Below are 15,843 nucleotides of genomic sequence, written 5' to 3'. Positions count from 1 at the left end.
CTTATTCCTCTTTAGTAAGTAATGTATCTAAGCACCTTTACTTCCAAACCTTCATAGTAGATTCTATCAGTGCTTTCCATTTTTAGTGTATTGATTTAACATATATAGCATTTCATTTTATTTATATTTCCCTTACTACTAGTGAGGCTGATATGTTTTATTGTGCTAGTAAATTAATTTTGAAGGTATCCTTTGTAAGTGTTGAACCTCTTAAAACTTGATATGTCAGAAATGTAGTGTTGGACTATATCTATAGCTGGGTTAAACATGGCTTATTTTATAGATCTATATACAGGTTAGTTTTAAAGGAAGCCAGGAAAGGGGAGTAAAGAGAAACCAGATCTGTCGTCTCTTATACCCATTCCATGCTTGTTTATCTGAATAGCAGGCTGTATTGTTTCACTCTCAGCACAGACTTATTCTTGCATAACATGAGTATATACCTCAAACCTACTAGGAAACCTGGAGATAATCCAGGGGATTATCGCCTTCCCTCAGAAAGCTTTTCCTTCTGCCAGGTATTTGAGTGTTTGCCCTGCTGGCTCTGTGACCATTGCTCACATAGGCCTGCTTCATGCTTTCTCAGCACCAGACTGACTTGGTGTGGTATGACAAGTTAAAATGTCTTTATGTTTTGCAGACAGATCTTTTATTTATTTTTCAAAATTACAATTTAATTACAATATTTCTTCCTTCTCTTTCTTCCATGGAAACCCTCTCACATACCCCTCACCAATCTACTTCAAATTTCTGGTTTGTCTCTCTCTCTCTCTTTTTACTAATTGGTATTGCATTCATATATATATATATATATATATATGTTTACATATACATATAGTCACATATGCATATATATATATTCATAAATATAACCTGACAGGGAGATCTTAATTATATTTTGAGTGACCTTAGAAATGTGTTCTGGAAAATGATTATATAGTTTGTCAGCATTGCTGTCTGGTATGTCTGAGACTAAATGCATGTTGGACTTGCTCTTTTGTGGTCTGCATCCTGCTTTCTTTGATGGTAACAGCAACAGTATTATTGGGCACCTCTACATGCCTGTGATTATTGTCAGTGTTTCCTGTCTGCAGCCCCTCATGTGAAGTATGGTTTCTTCGTAAGCAGCAGTAAGTGTACAGTTCTGTGGAGCCTAGTTCTTCCATGATCTTTTGTCTAGGAGTGCTTCTGTGGTTACCTTAGCCTCTTCTGCTGCCAATCTAGTGATTAGGATTCCGAGTGAAACATGGTGACGATAAGCTTGGCCATCTACTGATTATCCTCTCTAGAAGTAGAATCCTCTTACTAACCAATGGGTCATCTTGCCACTGTGGAAACAGATTAACTGATTCACAAAGCAATTAATTCTATTTTCTAGTTAATAATAATGTCAAATATGTATGAAATACTTATTTTGTGAATTATTAATTTACTTCTCATAGTCCCATGAAGTGACATTTTATTTATTTATTTTTTCAAGAAAGTAGATTGAAGCTTGTTCACATATTTTGCAGTATTTTTCTTGCTAAAACATCTTCTTAGGTCTGGCTTTATTCTTTTTGTTTTGTCAATAAGCTGAAACCATTAAATACTTAAATTAGGAGGCTGGTAACAAGTTAGGTATTACTTATTTTCAGTTACTATAATTGTTGAATTTAGTTATACTCAACTATCTCATTTCTGCTTCTGGAAACTGAGACTCTGAGATTAAGTGATGGTGTTAAGACCATGACTGTTTTATAATGATGCCCTGTAAAGAGTTGACTGCTTAGCTAGTTGCAGCCAGATTAAGGGTTTGTAATGCAGTCACGACTTAATACATGCTGTCTCCTATGGGCTTAGGCCTTTCCTTTGGATTACTTTGTCAATGCTAGTGCACATGATACTTTCAGTTAGAAGATGAAGGCACCTGGGCTGTACTTTTCTGATCTCAGCACAAGGTCTTGGTATTTTCTCAGAGACCACTAGATGAAGTGTGCGCCCCAATCTCCCCCTTCTCCTCTAGTCCGACTTACCCTCCCTCTTCTCTCCCTCTGCCCCCTTCCTTAGTCCTCTGATAGCGGAAGACCTCCTCCCCTTTTATCTGACCCTAGCCTATCAGGACTCATCAGGGCCAGCTGCATCATCTTCCTCTGTGGCCTGGCAACAGGTTCTAAGATCAACAATCAAAAAATGGGACTTCATGAAACTGAAAAGCTTCTGTGAAGCTAAGGACAATGTCAGTAGAACAAAACGACAGCCTACAGTTTTGGAAAAGATCTTCACCAATCCTATATATGACAGAGGGCTACTATCCAGAATATATAAAGAACTCAAAAAGTTAAACACCAACAAGCCAAGTAATCGAATTAAAAAATTGGGTACAAAGCTAAACAGAGAATTCTCAACAGAGGAATATCAAATGCTAGAGAAACACTTAAAGAGATAGATATTCAGCATCGTTAGTCATCCGGGAAATGCAAATCAAAATGACTGAGATTCCACCTCACACCTATCAGAGTGGCTAAGATCAAAAACTCAAGGGATGACACATGCTGAAGACGGTGTGGAGAAAGGGGAACCCTCCTCCATTTCTGGTGGGAATGTAACCTTGTACAACTGCTTTGGAAATCAACCTAGCGCTTTCTCAAACAATTAGGAATAGTGCTACCTCTTTATTTTTCTAAGCAGTCTTTCCTTACACATGGAGACAGGGTTAATCCTCCCACCGTCATGCTTTGATCATTCTTTAGAGGACCATGGTAATGATTTTTAAAATTCTCTGTTATAAATACGGCCTTTGTTTATTCATCTCTCTCACTCTGGAGTGTGAGTTCCTAAGGGGCAGATGGTATTTTATTCCTTTTTGAATTTCCATTGCTGAGTTGGTAGGTGTTAAGTAAATGTTTGCTTAATGAATACAAATATTTTTGAAAGTTAGATTTAGGAAACAGAACCATCTCTTTGGCTTTGTTGGTCTGCTAATAGTATAGGTACTGCAGTAATGCATAAATGTTCATAAAGGAGGTTAACAGAGGAAGTTTTAGACTGCTATTCTTGGAGATGCCTGTGTGAGAATGTATCCTTTGACTGGTATCAAAGAATCTAGATTTTGAGAGGATTCTTATATGTAACTAATTAAGAATTAAATGGTTATACATTTTTTTGGGAAGAAATCCTCAAACTGTGGTTTCCTTTGCTTTGAACATGTTGTTTCTAATAAGTCAACGTACTTTCTTTTTTAAATTTTTTTTTAATATTAGTTACAGTTTATTAACTTTGTATCCCAGCTGTATCCTGCTCCCTCATTTTCTCCCAATCATACCCTCCCTCCCTCAACTCCTCCCTGCCTCTTTCCAAGTCCACTGATTGGGGAGGACTTCCTCCCCTTTCATCTGACCCTGTTTTATCAGGTATCTTCAGGACTGGCTGCAAAGTCCTCCTCTGTGGCCTAGCAGGACTGCTCCTCCCCTGGGGGGTGGGGAGGTCAAAGATCCTGCCATTTAGTTCCTGTCAGAAATAGTCCCTGTTCCTCTTACCATGGGAAACCAATTGTTTACTGAGCTACCACAGGCTTCATCTGAGCAGAGGTTCTAGGTTATATCCATACCTGGTCCTTGGTGGATGATCAGTCTCAGAAAAGACCCCTGTGCCCAGTTATATTTGGTCCTTATGGAGTTCCGATCCTTTCCACATCATACTAACTCCCCCTTCTTTCATATGATTCCCTGCACTCTGCCAAAGGTTTGGTTATGAGTCTTAGTATCTGCTTTGATACACTGCTTGGTAGAGTCTTTCAGAGGCCCTCTGTGGTAGGCTTCTGTCCTGTTACTTGTTTTCTCCTACATCTAATGTCCATCCCATTTGTCTTTCTAAGTGAGGATTGATTATCTTACCCTGGGTCCTCCTTCTTGTTTATCTTCTTTAGGTGTATAGATTTCAGTATGTTTGTCCTATCTTATAGGTCTATATAAGTGAGTATATACCATGTGTGCCTTTCTGCTTCTGGGATACCTTACTCAGGATGATCTTTTCTAGGTCCCACCATTTGCCTGCAAATTTCATTATTTCCTTGTTTTTAATTTCTGATTAGTATTCCATTGTGGAAAAGTACCACAATTGTCACCGTACTTTCAATGTTGAAGAATGTTATAATAGTTTAGAAATTGAGGAAATTCTTTGTGTTAATTTTTATGATTTTTTTCAAATATGTCAGCTTTCATATGATCATGTATATTTTGGCTCTGTTATGCATGACATTATATATAAGGCCACCCATATCTGGCCTTAGGATTGGGCTATCCCAATTATACTATGTTAAAATAATCAAGATAAATAACTTTCTTACTGGGCCAGAGAGGTGGCTTAGTTAGGTATTTGCCACACAACCCCAGTCACCTGAGTTTAGTCCCTGGAACCCAAGGTAGGAAGGAAGAATCCACTCCCAAAAGTTGTCATCTGCCCTGTTCCCAGCATGAACAATGGCATATACCCCACCGCAGATAATAATAGTAATAATAATAATAATAATAATGAGTAAAATAATGGAAAATAACTTTGATAATATTCTAGATTGACAGGCATCATCATTAAATTTGCCCCTGGGCATTTCTGGGCTATGCATTTATTATTATTATTGATTGATGTTTGTGGACCAAGATCACTATGGATGGTTCATACCTGGAGAGGTATGCCTGGGCTGTATAAGAGAGGTCACTGAGTTAGGCCGGAAGTGAGCCTTGCTGCAAGCCTGTTTCACCATGGTTTCTGCTTCAGTTCCTAGTCAAGATTTCTTTTTTGAGTTTCCTGCATGGCGGTGATCTGGAAGAATAAAATGAAATAAGCCCTTTTCTTTCACCTTGCATTTGTTCACAGTGTTTTTCACAGCAACGGAAAAGCAAACTAGGACTTGTGTCTTCTTTGAGTAAACACTTTTTTTTCCTTTTCAAATATTTAACTTTTAACTCTGTAATTTAATTTTAATTTAATTTAAATTTTGTAATTATTTGTCAGGAATCAGGTATTATTTAAAATTATGTTCATTTATTTCTCATCTTCTTGTGTTTTCCCTGTGTTAGTCTAGGTTTTTATGGTTCTTATTTCTCCCTTGTAATGGAAAGCAATAGGAAATTGCCAGAAAGAAAATACATTGCTGTTGTCAGTGATAATTTTATTACTCACTAGTAAGGAATTAAAATAACACATATGGCAATAGAAACTATTCAAAAGATAAGAATTCCTGCCATATAATTACCTATACTTAAACAATCTTTTTATTGTTTGTTTGTGAATTTCACATCACGTACCCCAGTCCCACTCCTCTGGGCATCCATTCATACTCATCTGCAGGCCTGGCCTCTTCATGCCCTCCAGCAGTTCATAGATGGGGTAGATATTGAGGTTAGCTCAATATCCTGGATCAAACTCAAAGTCCTGGATCTGGGCCTGGGTGGTAGCTTAGTTACTCAGCCAGGCAGTTCTGTACCCACACCATCAGGGTGAGCTCTCTACCACTGCCCTAGCTAGCTTACCAATGTTGCAGCCTGCAAGGGGCAGGGCCACTTCTGCTCTCATGACCCTGGGACTAGCTCTCCTGCCTGCTGGAGATGGCCAGGGGCAAGGGCGGGGAACATCTCTTCCGTGTGCTCTACACCTCACAGTGCCCATGCTTTTAAAGTAGTAGAATATGCCCAAAGTATAACACTAACAAGTGAAAACTTTATTTTGTAAATATATGCTTAGTGCTTACTGTGTGGGAAGAGACTAAGAAAGCAGGTTTTCGCAGCATTCCTTCAACTCTTGGAGCTCTTCCATTCTATCTGCCCTCTTTTCTTCAGCCATGATTCCTGAGCCAAGGTTGGGGTATATGTGATACAGATCTTCCACTTAGGGCTGAGCACCCACCCGCCACTATTTTCAGCACTTTTACCATGTATAAAATTTTGCCTGCTGAAATCTTTAGTTTCTTAAAATGTTTATATTTTTAATTTGTACTTAAAATATTTATGGGGCACAGTGTTGGCTGTTGTCTCCGATAAAAGAGTCACAGATGGCAGGAACAAAAGGTACCATCAAGATCAACGCACTTATTTGTTTTCACTAATATACATCAGATGCTCAAGCCATGTCATCCTTCTAGGGAACTGTAACCAGAGAGCCTCTGAGCATCTTGTGATGCTCAGGAAGCTGCTGACTGAATGGCGTCCCTTTCTCTGGAGAAACTGTGGGCACTGGGAACTCCTTTCCAACCCTGTGTGCCCATGTGGAAAAGGGAGAAAGATAGTACCATTGGAGCGAGACTGCCCCTCATACCCTGTCATTTGGGTTCTGTTTGCTATGCTTCTGTTGCTTCTCTCCAGTTTTTTTTTTTTTTTAACATGTGGACAGATGGTGGATGAATGATTTGTAGGAGGAATGAGACCCCAGGCCTCTCATTTTGCCATCTGCTGATATCACAACCAGCTTTAAACTACTGTCTTTTGATCTGTCTGTAGAATCTTATCTGCAGATAAAAATTTTCATAAAATTGTCTGAAAACTTTATCTGGCCACTAGTGCTTGCTTTTGGTAGACATATAGCTATGTCCTGTGTTTTATGGTTTGGAAATATGTATACTTTATATAATGTGTATTTTTTTCTTTTTCTGTAGAGAGTGATAACGAACTCTCAAGTGGAACAGGTGATGTGTCAAAAGACTGTCCTGAGAAGATCCTCTATTCTTGGGGAGAATTGTTAGGAAGATGGTAAGAATTTATGTATTTTTTATTTAAAAAATTAATTTATATACTTAGCATTAATTTTTATACTAATTAAAATTTGTCAGTAAAAATAAAACTAATTTTAAAAACTATTTTAATATATTTTAAATTGTTTATGTAATATATTTGTATTCCTGATATGTATGTGGGCAGGGTATGTACATATGGTACTCTGAGGACAACTTTGTGGAACCAGTACTCTCCTTCAACCTTTATGTGTGTTTCATGTCTCCAGGATTACATGGAAAGAGCCTTTACTAGCTGACTACAGAGGCCCTTGATATATAAACATTTTTTAATGAAAAACATAAAAATTAAAACAGGATTCACAGATGTAAAAATTAAAACAGGATTCACAAATGCCCTTCATGTTTGTCTGTGGTTCTCCCAGTATAGGTTCTATTTAAGTTACTTTAAGAAGTTATTTTTCCTACCTAAAGTTTGAAGGCCAAATGAAATGAACAAATTCCTGGAATGGTCTGAAGTGGCAAAGTTCATTCAAAATAAAATAACCTGAATGGTTTGATATTTTTGAACTCATTTCTTTATTAAAATAATGTACTTTTTGAGACAGTGTCTCACTTAGCCAACCTGGCCTTGAATGTAGACAAGAATAATGTGGGCTTCTGATTCTTTTTCCTCCACCTCTCAAGTGCTAGCATTACAGGTGTGCCAGCATTACAGGTGTGCCAGCATTACAGGTGTGCCAACATAAGGAGTTTGTGCAATGCTGGGCTTTGTGCATTATAGGCAAGCACTCTCCAACTGAACAAAATACCCAATTCTGCTTCAAAATTTTTTCTTAACAAATTTTAATTATAAAATTCTACCAAATAGTTATGTTAGGTTTTATGCAAACTGTTAAGTTTTAAACAGTCTTTCTCAGAATATAGAAGGTAATTATTTTGAATTAATTTTATGACACTAGCATACACTGATCACCAAACCAAATTAAAATATTATGACAAAACCACAGTCAAGTATGCCTTAGGAACATAAGCTTAAAAATCCCCCACGATAGTAAGAACATGTCAGATTCAGTGATTTATAAGAAAGGAAGGGAATAAAGCATTAACACTGGGCTTTACTCTGGGAAATCAAGTATGGGCCAGAATTTGAAAACAAATTAGTATATCACCAGATCATCACCACAAGAAAAATAATGTAATTATTTCAATGGATGCATTTAAAACTCTTTTAAAAAAAAACATAATCACTCATCTATGATATGATTAAGCAAACTGGAAATCCAGCGAGCTTTCACAGCTCTCTAGTAGGTGACTATAAAATGTCTACAGCTGTTATGTTTTATCTTTTGCTTGTTTGCTTTGTTTTTCAAAACTGTTTTGTGTGTGTGTGTGTGTGTGTGTGTGTGTGTGTGTGTAGCCCTGGCTGTCCTGTGCTAGAGATCCATCAGCATCTGTCTCTAGAGTGTGGGGATAAAAGGCATGCGCCACTACCACTGGGCTGCAGCTGTTATCTTTAAATATAAAATCCTAAGAGTAGAAGAGTGTAGGTATATTCACTGTGATCATTCTCATTCACTTGGTATAATATTGGGACCTTAAAAATTATTATTATATTTTTATTATTTGAAACTATTTTAACTTTAAATATATCTTGATTATATTCTTCCCTTTCCCCAGGTTCTTCCAGATTCTCTAGCCCTCCCTACCCACCTAACTTTAAGTTCTTTCTCAAAAAACAAACAAAAACCTAATACAACAACAAAACTCCCCCAAACTAAGAAAACAAATAAGATACCACCCCCCTCTAAAAAAAGAAAACAAACTATAGCCAAATAAAAGCACACACAATAGACTGTGGCGTGTTTTATATGTTGGTCAACTACTTATGAATGTGGGGCCTATCCTGGAGTGGTTGATACGCCTCGTATCACTCCATTGGAGAACACTGGTTTTTCTTCAACCAGCAAGTATATTTGAATGTTCAGTTGTTAATCTTTACCCTAGTGGCAAGGTTTTCTTTCTCTTTCTTTCTTTCTTTCTTTCTTTCTTTCTTTCTTTCTTTCTTTCTTTCTTTCTTTCTTTCTTCTCTCTCTTTCTTTAAAAAAATCAAAATATAAAATAAAACAAGGACCATCACATTCAAGTTGTACAAGAAAAACTAACAAAAGGAAAAGAGTGCAAGACAAGGCACAGGAATCAGAAACCCACTCATTTTCATGCTCAGGAATCCCATAAAAGCATTCAACTTGAAAACCATAATATAAATGCAGAGGACCTGGTACAGACCTGTGTAGTCCCTGTGCATTCGTCTTCGGTTATGTGGGTTCTTTGTTTTCTTGAAAACAAGCTTTTGTGAAAACTTTGTTTTCTTGGTGTTCTCTATCCTCTCTGGTTCTTTTTCTGTCTCCACTTCTGCAGAGGTCCCTGAGCTCTGGGTAGTAGGGGGGTGGAGATGGGGCAGTTGATGGAGACTTCCCACTTAGGGCTGAGTTTTCCAAGGTCTGTCTCTCTGTGTCTAGCTGTGGGTCTAGCTGTGATCCCATCTGCTGCAGGAGGAAGCCTCTCTGATGATGCCCGAATAAGGCACTGATCTATGAGTATAGCAGAATATTATTAGGAGTCATTTTATCACTACATTTCTCTCTCTCTCTGTATCTATCTGTCTATCTATCCATTTACCTATCTACTTACTTATCATCTATCTATTTATTATAACAGTACTGTTTGGTTTTACCCAGGTTTCTGGGCTATCTAGTCTCAGGTTCTTTGTTGCCCAAGCAATGTTGGGAATGGGTTCCATCTCATGGAGTGGATTTTATGTTGAATTGGTTATTTTTTTGTTACTTTTTTCTTATTTCATATAGTTAAAAAAAAAGGAAAAGGAAAGAAAAATTTTGAAAGGATGATGTTAAAATGGTATCTAATTTTCAGAGACATAATTTTCATTTTTAAAATAAAAAGGTTTGTACAAAAACAAAATGTGGCTTTTGTTTTACATACTTTTTTTTTTGAGACAAAAATCTCAGTATATACTTTGGCTAGCTTGCAACTTACCATGTAGACCAGGCTGGCCTGGAACTCAGAGATCTGCCTGTCTCTGCCTTTTGAGTGCTGGTATTAAAGCCATATGTCACTGTTCCTGGCCTCATTTTACAGTTTTACAGAAAACAAAGTCAATATGAAAACATTAATTCTACTTAAAAATATTAGCAATGAAAAATAAGAGATAGAAAACTTAAAATACACAAAGTACCAACGAAAGAGCCATGAAGTAGTTATGAGAAATCTAGCAAACTGTTACCTTTGTGCTTTGGAACACTAGAAAACAGCAGTGAAAGAATTCAAGGAGACCAAAAGAAATATATAAGTACATTCTCTTCATGGAATGAAAGAGTTATTCTTACGAGATTTAGCAGTTTCCTAAGTAATCTATATTTTTAGGAAATATAAGTAAAATCCCCAGTAGGATATTTTTTAATTAAATTTTTATTTTTCTATATTAATTAGTTTATTTACTTTGTATTCCAGCTGTAGCCCTTCCCTCATTCCCTCCCACTCTTACCCTCCCTCCCTCATCTCCTCCCTGCCCCTCTCTAAGTCTACTGATAGGGGAGGTCCTCCTCCCTTTCCATCTGACTCTAGCTTATCAGGTCTCACCAGGACTGGCTGCAATCTCCTCCTATGAGCCCTAGCTAAGATGCTCCTCCCACGGGGGTGGGGGTGGGAAAGTCAAAGAGCTAGCCATAGAGTTCATACCAGAGACAGTCCCTGTTCCTCTTATTTTATAGCTACAATTTAATACTAAAACTTAAGTGAAATACACATCGATTATAACATCCAAAACAGTTTTGAAAATAAATAATAAAGTAGGAAGATACTACCTGATTTTAGGCTTTACTATATTAATTTTGAAGATTTGTAATGTAAAGATAGACATATAGCTCTCTGACAAAGAATGAAGAACTAAGAAATAGAGGCAAAGTTTGTAAACATTTTCCAGATAAGACATGTAAATGACAAGTTAATAAAGGATATTCAGTATGGTCATTAGAGAACTGTGAATAACTACTACTTATGGAATATGGATTGAAAGCACCTAGGCAAGAGATGTTCCTCTTACATGTCCCTGTTGATTCAATCCATGGACCCTTTATATCTCTAAGAAAGAAGAATTGTCTCACATACCCAATGTCTGTTTCTGTTTAGTCATCTTTTTTTTTTTAAGATTCATTTATTTATTATTTATATATAATTCTGCCTGCACATCAGAAGAGGGCGCTGGATCTCATTATAGATGATTATGAGCCACCATATGGTTGCTGGGAATTGAACTCAGGACCTTTGGAAGAACAATCAGTGTTCTTAACCTCTGAGCTATCTTCCTATCCCTAGTCATCTTTTCTTAGGAACCTAAGTGGGAACTGATGATTTAGAGATGGCATGTGTGGTAGTTTTACTGTCAAGCTTTATCATGTTATAAAGGCAAACATATTTAAGCAGATAATTATATTATAATTAATAAATACTTATTTTAAATATAGATTCAGTAGAAAGTTTGAATATATTCATAGTAGAGAAAAAGGACAATAAGTAATTATAGTCCTACTCATCCACCTTTTGTTGTCACTGAAATAAAGAAAATACACATAGATTCCTTAAGATGATATTGTTAGTTTTTAAATATTTGCTTTTATATATTAAAATTTTTTATAGTGATGATTAAATCCAGATCGTTAGACATGATAGGCAAGTACTTTCCCCTTGAGTATTAACCTCATCTTCAAAAACAATTTAAAAATTTTGAGACAGGATTTATGTTTGTCTTGAACTCTTGGTCTGCCTATTTTAGCTGCTGCAGTTGCTGGGACCACAGGTGTGCATCACTGTACATGGGGATGCTTTTAATTTATTTAGTACAGAAACTTGGGGGTAGGGAAAAACCTACCCCCAAGAGGTTAAAAGAGGTGTTGGTTGATTGTATGTATTGATCAGATCCTTGTGAAACTGATAGAACTTATTCATGAAGAATAATTTCCAAACTGAAGAAGACTCCTGAGGTAGAATTGGGAAGATTTCTCACTTTTTAAAGAAAAAAAAAACCACATTTCTGAATTATATTCAATTAATATTACTTTAGATATAATGAGAAACATTAATGTGAATATTTTATTAGTAACATCTTTTAGCATTCAAGAAATTTGTTAGAAATTTATTATTTATTCAAGAATTTTTTTCCAAGGGAACTGTATTGGGGAACTAAGACAACTGAATTTTAATCCTTTACAACTTAATTACAAAAGTTACTGGATGATTTCTATTTCATATTTTATTTTATCTTTATTTTTATCTTAATTTTATTTGAGTAATTATTAAAATTGTATCATGACAAGATGAAAAGTGCATTAAATTTGTATAGAGAAAATTTGTCTGTTGTACTGGATAGCTAAAAATAATCTTTCCAGAATTTCTGTTTTAACTATTGTCTTTTCAGTTTAGAAAGGTTTAAAGTTTTGGGAATAGTAGGTTCACATGAAGGTTTTAGTGATTTATTAAGGTAAAGCACTTTTTGGGTAAAGTTCTGTGCTTTATAGTTTTGGAAACCCTTCTCTTTCTCTTTTCATCCTATCTTGCTTTCCTTCCTTGTGTTTTAGTTTTTGAGACTAGGCTATGCTTGAGGTTATGATTTTTCTGGCTGAGCGTCCTGAGTTCAGGATTCCAGTGTATGTCACCACAATTGGTAAAAATTCTGTTCTTAACCTAATTGAGCTCCCACACACTGTGAGGAATATAAAACATAAGCTGATAGAAACTTGGAAGATTAAAAATCACTAAGTATAAACATATGTAGCTTACTTACTTTTCACATTAATATGATGCTCCATTTTTCTAATTGAGGGGGAAAGCCTCAGCAAAAACATAAACAAATTAAAATAGGAATATATATCCTTCATCTTAATGATGATTTAGATTGATTTCTTCTCTTGATTACTCCTCCTTTACTTTTTATTCTTTTTTTTCTTCCTTTCTCTTCTCCTTTTCCCTCCCCTCCTGTCTGTCCTTACCCTCACTCTCTGTCCCCTCTTTCTCTTTTCTTACTGGAGTTCCACATTGGAGCTCATGTGTCAGTCAAGCACTGTGGCACATTGCTTCTTATGTTTTATATATAGCTTCTGCATATCTAGGACTTGCTAGTGAGGAAGGAGAAATTCAAGACCTTATTTATTGAGATCCCATCTTTAAATTCCAGTTTTAATTATTTACTTTTTTTGGATTTTATGTCAGTTTTTATATCTTCTTAATTTTTTTATTAGTTACATTTTATTAACTCTGTATCCCAGCTGTATCCCACCTCCCTCCCTCAACTTCTCCCTGCCTCTTTCCAAGTCTACTGATTGGGGAGGACCTCCGCCCCTTTCATCTGACCGTTTTATCAGGTATCTTCAGGACTGGCTGCAAAGTCCTCCTCTGTGGCCTAGCAGGACTGCTTCTCCCTTGGGGGGTGGGGAGGTCAAAGATCCTGCCATTGAGTTCATGTCAGAAATAGTCCGTTCCCCTTACTAGGGAAAACATATTGGTTACTGAGCTACCATGGGCTACATCCGAGCAGAGGTTCTAAATTCTTTACTTTTATGAGAATTTAAAAAAGTGTGCCCAGCTGCTGCTTTTGTATTCTTTTACACTCTAGGCATCTACTTTTATTCTCTCTCTCAAACCACTGCTTCTGCTTGAAATGATGTCCTTCATTTGAAATTCTCTCTGCTAGTAGATAGCTTTGTAAAGAGTTTTTAGATGGTGGCAGTTTCAAGAAGCAAATTATCTAAGGGGTACATGAAAAAATTTGGTCCTACTAGAGTCACTGAGAATATTTGCCTCGAAACTAGTATTTACTTAGCCTTGGTAGTCTAACATGCTCAGTTCATCTTACCTTCATTTATTTATTAAGTAAAGCATTAAGTGCCTTTTATGTGCCAGGTACATGTTTTTGGTGCTTAGACTGTATGAGTAAAGAAGACACAAATTACTGCCTTTATGAAGACTATATTTGTGCATTAAATTACTGATTACAAGAATTAGGGCTTTGGCGTAGTTTAATCCCTCGGTTTAATCCCAGAACCACTAAAACAAAACAAAAAGCAAAATATAAAAATAATTATTGTATAACTCATAATTACTTGGTTTATATGTAAATTTTTAAATAATTGTATTAGATATCTGTCTTGTTTCCCGGGTAGGCTCAGCATGTGTTTTGATTGGTTGTCTCTTTCTGATAGCTGCACTTATTTTTCCATCCAAGTGATGGCTATGTGTTGTCATATTTTTACTAGAAACATTGAAAACATTGTTTAGTTTAATAAATTACTTTTGGGTTGGTGAGATGGCTCAGCAAGTAAAGGTACACAAGTGGAAGACAGAACAATTTTGTGAAGGGGGTTCTCCCCTTCCATCACATGGGTTCAGGGAATCAAATTCAGGTCCTCAGACTTGCATAACGCTGCTGTTAATCCTCAATAGCTGTATAACCAAATCACCACACAGAGACTGGGTTTTTAGTTAACCTAGAACACAATGCTGGGCAATATTTACTCCCTCCTAAACCTCCAAGCCCTCAGTTTCCTAACATTTAGATTTCCCACATTATACTTGCTTTTTGTAAAATCTTAGGTCTGATTCATGCTCCAAGTCCTCCAAGTTGTCTCCTCCAGCTCGGCTCTCATGCACCCCTCTCCTCGAGCTCCTCCTCCTTCTCGCCCCTTCCTGTTCTCTAGCTCCTCCCCTCTTTCCTGTCCTCTGGCTCCTCCCATTGCACAACATTGTATCTAGTTGCTTTATTTGTGTCCTGTTTACACAAGAGTTGAGACAGGATGTTTATAGTGAAAATCACAATGCAATATCCAGATTGAAACCAGAGAGTTGGGGGTGGGGAAATCAGCATTTGAATTAACAAGGGTAAGGCACATACATTTTAAAAGAACATTATACCAACAGCCATTCATAAACAAACAAAAGAGAATCGCTTACTAGTGACAAGAGTGAAGAAGCAGTCATTGATAGAGTTTTGGGGGTGGGAAAGAACTTATGTTTTATCATTGATCCCTACGGAAACTGAAAGCTCAAGTAAATGAGTGGTCAGCACTGAAAGGATTGAGAAATTTCTACTGAACTTAGTGACATGGGAGTGACATGAGAATGACATGGGAAGATGTCATGGATTACTTGAGCAGAAACCTTTCAGGAAGGGACAGAGTGGTCTTGCTGAAGTGAATTGAAAACTAGTGTGGGGGAAGAAGTTTATAGTGAGTATGCAGACCTTCTGAACAATCACGTGTGGGCTCAGAGTCATGATGGGCTTTTATGAAGAACCCAGTCAAGCACACTTTTTTCTGAAGTTATCTGTTGGAGCTGTTACAGGTAACACTTTACTTATCTAACATGTAGCATACACTGTATTTAATTACTTTGAGTCCCTCTTCTGTAATTTTATATATTGTGTGACTCATAATGTATAGTATTTTCATTCAGGTTCAAGGAAATAGACTTTTTTGTACTCACACTGTTGCTTTTAATTAGCTTAGTCTTTTTACCTAGAGAATCCATAAATTCAACTACCTTCAAACCATATGTTTTCTGATCCAAAAGTATAATCACAGCCATATATTGAATTATAAAAAACATGACTTTTATAAACAACTCTAGTTCTCTTATGATATAATGGTTTAAAGTAGTCTCAGACTCAGTTGGATAATGAAAACGAGCTTCAGGGAAGTTCCAGGCATTAAATAGTTTATTCTTCTATTCAAGAATAATTAGTACTTTTCTATATGTGATATTTTGTGGAACATATTAAACATGTTTTTCTAAGTTAACTAAAATTAGATTTTATGTAAATATTTAAAGGTACTTTAAAGAATTGAAGCTAATTTTATTATATATTTTGTATTTATATTAATATGTATATAAATATATATTTGTACAAATATAAAATTTTATATTATTAATGTTTATAAAAGAACTTAGCATCAATGAAACAATTCAAAAATATAAAAATTTAAAGATGTTTTATTTATATTATATGCTCATATATTCACTATATATGTTCATCTAAATTCTTTTTAAAAATTTATTTATTTTTTTAATAA

General features: G+C 36.1%; 1 protein-coding gene across 4 annotated transcripts in view; it reads left to right on the top strand.

Moving 5' to 3' along the window:
* The window catches only part of Rabgap1l (RAB GTPase activating protein 1 like), a 626,983-nt gene that overhangs the window by 166,018 nt on the left and 445,122 nt on the right, over positions 1-15,843 (top strand). For all 4 annotated transcript variants that reach the window (XM_060364541.1, XM_060364539.1, XM_060364540.1 and 1 more), the window contains exon 12: positions 6,629-6,722. In XM_060364541.1, coding sequence (XP_060220524.1) covers positions 6,629-6,722 — 94 coding nt within the window. The remainder of the gene's footprint in view (positions 1-6,628; positions 6,723-15,843) is intronic.

Source organism: Meriones unguiculatus, chromosome 11 (genome assembly GCF_030254825.1).
Source record: "Meriones unguiculatus strain TT.TT164.6M chromosome 11, Bangor_MerUng_6.1, whole genome shotgun sequence".
Lineage (NCBI taxonomy): Eukaryota > Metazoa > Chordata > Mammalia > Rodentia > Muridae > Meriones > Meriones unguiculatus.
This window is presented reverse-complemented; position numbering and strand designations above follow the sequence as displayed.